Source organism: Theobroma umbraticum, unplaced genomic scaffold (genome assembly GCF_002168275.2).
Source record: "Theobroma umbraticum cultivar Fairchild unplaced genomic scaffold, ASM216827v3 scaffold_30.0, whole genome shotgun sequence".
Lineage (NCBI taxonomy): Eukaryota > Viridiplantae > Streptophyta > Magnoliopsida > Malvales > Malvaceae > Theobroma > Theobroma umbraticum.
The window spans coordinates 11,094,808-11,100,423 of NW_018397254.1; the positions used below are offsets into that span (position 1 = coordinate 11,094,808).

The 5,616-nt window shown below is 33.7% G+C and overlaps 1 protein-coding gene across 1 annotated transcript; it reads right to left on the bottom strand.

Annotated features, from left to right (window-relative positions):
* Positions 1 to 2,837: 2,837 nt before the first annotated feature.
* On the bottom strand, positions 2,838 to 4,627 carry LOC110411192 (transcription factor MYB102-like). Its single transcript, XM_021421241.1, has 3 exons — positions 4,180 to 4,627; positions 3,955 to 4,084; positions 2,838 to 3,796 (listed from the first exon to the last, which is right to left on the bottom strand). The coding sequence occupies exons 1-3, from the start codon at positions 4,457 to 4,459 to the stop codon at positions 3,007 to 3,009; spliced, it is 1,200 nt and encodes a 399-aa protein (XP_021276916.1). The 5' UTR covers positions 4,460 to 4,627; the 3' UTR covers positions 2,838 to 3,006.
* Positions 4,628 to 5,616: the final 989 nt, after the last annotated feature.

Genomic DNA, 5,616 nt, shown 5'->3' on the forward strand with positions numbered 1-5,616 from the left:
AATAAGTGTTTTAATTTAACTGCATTATTATAAAATTTCATTTTCACGGTTTATTTTGATATAAATATATTATTTTTATTTTCTTTTAAAAAAAATCTAATTGAGATTGAATAAATGATATTTTATTCATAAACAGTTGCAGAGAGGGATTTGGGTAAAAAAAAGTATATTTTTATTAGAGATTAAACTCCTTTGATGCAAGTTGCAGGTAGGTAGCTAGGTATAAAATCACATGCTAACGTGTTGAGCCATAGGGTGAAGTGTCCAAATCATTTTTGTTTGATCCTTTGTAGAAATTAATTTCATTTCAAATACCTTTATGAAATTATTTGATTGGACGGCAACCATGATTGAGTAGAACAAAGACAGCCCAGCCTAACGTCAATTAACTTTACTCGGAATGTGATTACCAGGTAAATGATTTGCCATTGATAGTCCCATTTTTAGGGTAATCAAGTCATCAAATTTCCACACCCTCGTCTCCATCTAGCAATCTCTCTTTCCCATTTCAACTCTCTCAAGTCGTCACTGTAGGATTGGACATGCGTCGGCAGGCTGCACCGATCTTCTCTTCAACGCTCAGATGGAGCTTATCTCTTTTTGCGTGTGCACTTTCGCTACGAGATAAACAGCATGAGGAAAATGTTTACCTAATAAATCTAAATGAAGCAATTTTCATGCACACATCCTCTCTATGACTGAAATTATTTACGAGCTACTTTTATTCATATTAAATTTGTCATCAGTATTTCATGTATATATAAATAAATATGATAGTCTGTATTGTGTTTATATATCTGAAGTAATTTACTGATCAGGCTATAGGATAATTACATTAAGTGGAATTGAGATAATTGAGTATGTATTCTTTTAAGTCACATTTTGATATTAAAAATGAAATTTGTTTAAAATCCAGGTGATCTAGAGGTTAATAAGGCTAAGTTTTGTGTTTGAGTTTTTTTAATTATTTGTGTTGATAACTTGGTTATTAAATATTATTGTAATTTTGGTTATAGCAAGAAAGAGTTGTTAAAGGCTAGAGCTCTTTATTAGTTTTTCCTTGTGTAAAATGATATCATGGTATTAGTACAATTAATTGCATTTCCCATTGAATAAGTCCTGTGAAGGATGAGTTTGAATCTTCAAAATGAAAAACTTTTTCAATTTGTGACATGAATAATGGAAATTTAATTAAAATCTTCGGGAGCACCGTTCTAGCCACAGCCGCTTTTAGTGCCCTTGCTTGAAATCATAACGAAACAGTAAGGAGCAATTAGCAAAAGTGTTTTTTATAAGTGGGGTAGCAACAATTAATGTACCTTTTATCTTTCCACACACAAGAGGCGTAGCTGAGAAATGAGAATCATATAACCCCGGAACAAGTCATGAAAAGATAGGAGGACGGACGGCAAAGGGAAATTCATAGACCAAGCAAGCAGTCACAAGTCGCAGCAGTATAAGACCCAGGGCAGTCAACAAAATCGTCTACGTCTTCAGAAACAAGGGAAAGAAAGAGCAACAACACAAAGGTTCATTCCCGTTAACTTTGCACTGTTTATTAATGTCTCTAGCTAGTTTTAGTTTCATCCATCGAAACGACGATAATATATATGGAGAGCAGAAGAGCCATGTAAAGACAAGATGGCACTTTTTGAAGCTTTGGAATCAAAGATTTTCAACTTTTGGTGGGGGAAGAACCAATTGTGCTTTGTCTTAATTAGTTTGCTTGAAGAGGGAGAAGAAGTAAAAGAGAAAATAATGATGATAGTGATGCATGAGGAGAAGGGAAATTCAGGACGTTATCCTATATATAGTTCTAGAATCAGCTTGCGTTCGCATACTCTTATTTTGTAGCAACTAATATTTACACAATAGTCTATCTATTTTAAGCATTGGTTCGTAATTTAGCCATCATCTAGAGCTTGTGAAAAGTTGACATTGTAAATTAATTGAGTACCTTTAGTTTAACTAAAATTACAGGTGGTGCAATATATGGAATTGATGATATATGACTAATTACTATACTTAATCTGCCTAGAAAAATATTACTTAGGTTAATTAATTTGCTGAGCTATCTTCTTTGTTTATAAATCATTTCCACGTTTTACAAGAATTTTTATAACATTAATTATATCTCTTTGTTTTTTGCAAAAAAATTTACTTAGAATATGACCTCATAATAGTCGAAAGAGACGAATTAATTGAACCATGGTGTGATTTAGAGTTAATAGGCATCCACATTTAATCAATTAGTAGACTTTTCCGAATTTTTTTACCTATAAACAATCGAAGACAAATTAAAAGGAATAGGCTGCACCATACAAGTCCCTTTTTTCACTCAATACATTAACTCCTTTGTCTCCAAAACCCTTTTTCTCAGGCTCGATGATTAGAAGAAAATGGTACGGCCCATCACTTTCGTTGAATTGTTTTTGTCCCTTTTTTTCTGATAGTTAATTTCTGTTGAACTTTGTTGCACCTAATCGAACCATGCATGCGTTATTAGGTACTAGCTTATCTTCAAGAGCTGGTACAGCCTTTAATTCTTAAGTTTTCGTAAATGCATCCATTTGCCGGTGACGAAGGTGCTGAATCTAATTAATGGTGATAAAAGAATATTTTTTCTCTTTCCCTTGTTCAATTAGTTCGGGAAAAGAGCTTTGATGGCGCCAATATAAAAATTCGCAAAAAAAAGATATATAGTAAATAGTTCTTGTATATATTAATTAATTCTTCCTTAATAAGATTTCACATTTTGTTGGTAGATAATAGATACTATTCTATACTCCGCAAATTAAGGATAATTACTATATATTGGGAAAAAATAGGAAAGAAAATTTCACTGCAATAGCAGTAAAACAAAAAAAAAAGAAAAGAAAAAGCACTACAAACCCATAGGCCATTACAAAAAATAAAAATAAAAAACCAAGGTCACAAATAATGATGTTTCATTCAGTTTACAAAGCAAGTCCCAAACTCTAAGGCCCTAAGCTGTAATGTATATATTTACATAAAATCATTGATATCCAAACTCTCTGGAATTTCAAACTTCAGCAAGCTGCTGAAGCTTTCTCTCTCATCATCAGTACTAACGCTGTTGATGAATGTAGATGATGAATTCAAAGGAGTTGGACTTGATATCGGAGTTGGACTGACAGAATCAAAGTTAAAATTCTGGCTGCCATCGAGTGATTGGAAGTTCGAATTTTCAGATAGGAGAGGAACTGTTGAATTTGGGCTACACTGCACATAAATTGGTTGCGAAACAAATGCATTGTTTAAAGTAGAAGATGTCAAACTTTCTTGGGAATTTGGGTAGCTGAAGTTTGTCATATTTGAACAAAACCCTTCCCCGTTGGCTTGCATTTGGCTCAGAGTCGAAGTACAAGGAACATTAGATGTGGTGCAAGTGGAAGCATTTTGAATGGGAGCTTGAAGCTGACTTGGTTGTAAAGAGGGAACTAGATTTTGTTGAGAGTTGCAAAGCTGGTTTTGCTGGAGATATTGCAGCAGTATTTCTGGGTTTTCTTGTTTCAATGATAAGAGGGTGTTAGCCAGCCTTAGCAGTTCAGGATTTAGGAGAGCTTGTGTACCTAACAAGCTTGAGACATTGAGAAGAGATTGGTTGCACAAAGTTGAGCTGAGAATGGAGGAAAGATCAAGAAAATCAAGGCGTGGAGCATGTGTCACAGGATCAATTCCATTTCTAAGAAGCCTTTTCCTGATATGAGTGTTCCAGTAATTTTTGATTTCATTGTCGGTCCTTCCTGGCAAGCGAGCGGCAATAGCCGACCACCTGAAATTGAGAAGAAAAGGGAATATGCGTAAGGTCCAAGATCATTAATATACATGAAAAGGATAACCAAACAGTAGGATATTGACCAGAATAATACGTAATAATTGATAGGTTTCATTAAAAATTGAAATCGATGGAAAGAAAATCTGTATCCATACTTGTTTCCCAAAATACTATGTAGTTGGATTATAGTCTCTTCTTCTTCAAACGAAAACCTTCCTCTCTTGATGTCAGGTCTAAGGTAGTTTGTCCATCTGAGACGGCAACTCTTTCCACATCTTTGGAGCCCTACACAGTTCAAATAAAAGCACCATCAAAGCCCGAATCCTAATGTATATTTAAGTGATAAGTACTGTGCAGATATGAGAGAAATAATTGTATACCAGCATTCTTAGGAAGGGTACGCCAGTTTCCGGGGCCATGAATCTGAATATAATTGGTAAGCTTAAGATCTTCCTCAGGAGTCCATGGACCTTTCTTGAGGCCATTTTTGTCACAGCAAGGTGTTCTCCCCATTGATTTTCCTTGGAAAAGAGAAATACACAGATGCAGCCGATGATAGTGCAGTTTTCGTGAAGGAGTGAGAGAGGGGTGGCTAGAGGCCTGGAAGACAAGTTGGGAAAAAGTGTAACTGGTGGATCCCAAAGGAACTATGACCTCCATATATATAGTAGGAAACAAGAAGGGAACCAATATTGAAGTCAACGGAATTTGGCGCCGGCCTTCTGACACCTGCCTCTTTCTCTACGTATTACATGTGTACGTACATTACATATTTATCCCATTAATTTATGTTGTATAAATGCATTTGAAATTAGATATAAATTTAAGTACGGCATGGTAGTAAGTCCATATATATAAACAATTATTTAGGATGATAAATATAATTTCCACCGATGCCTATACATCTGACTTGAAACCCTCTTCTTCATTTATTGTGTTTTAGAAAGTGTACTATTCCATTTGAAGTTTGTTAAACTCAAGCACTGCATCCAAGTAAATAAAAATTCGACTTAAACTCTAAAAAGAGCTCTTGCACGGTTCCTATTTTTAAAACTAAAGTCTCATTTTTTATTACATCCAAAAGAAGTTGTTACAATTTTTTTTAGAGTCAAACAAATTTTAATTAAATCTTGATAAAAAATTAACTGTCGTTAGATTCAATGTTAATTAATATTTTCTGTCCAGGTGATATATAATATAATTTGATAATTTGACTATGTGACAAATGATAAAACATTTTTTCTTTTTTTGTTTTTTACCTCACCCATTCATTTCGATGTAGTTTTAAGAACGCTATAACTCTTTTTTTCTTACCTTGTATATATATACTCATTTTCCCCCTCTCTCTAGGATTTATCCATAATCCGATCACCACTATTGTTGGTAATCAACATCATCCGCTGTTGATCATCGTCTGTCAATGATCAAATCTATAAAAAAAAATCATATGTTTCAATTTTTCACACCTCCCGTCGCATTTTAATTGGTTTATTTAAAAAAAAATCTCTTTTTCCTCATTTTTTTTCCTTTTTACTTGAACAAACAAACTTTAATTATTGATGGCAAGTGTTTGCTATTGTCAATCCCTTTTTCCTCTTCCCCTCTCTTCCTTATGCACTTCCATTGATTGATTTTCACCAAATCTTAAAAAAAAAAAATCTAGATCTAGGACTTTAAGATTTTTTTCACTTATTTTTTTTATAGATTTGGAGAAAAAGATGAGATTTTAGAAAAACTATTTCAATTAAAGGAAAGAGGAGATTGAGAAGAATCAAAAAATGATTTTTTTTTTTTTTGAGATTCCCATGCGGTAGGCG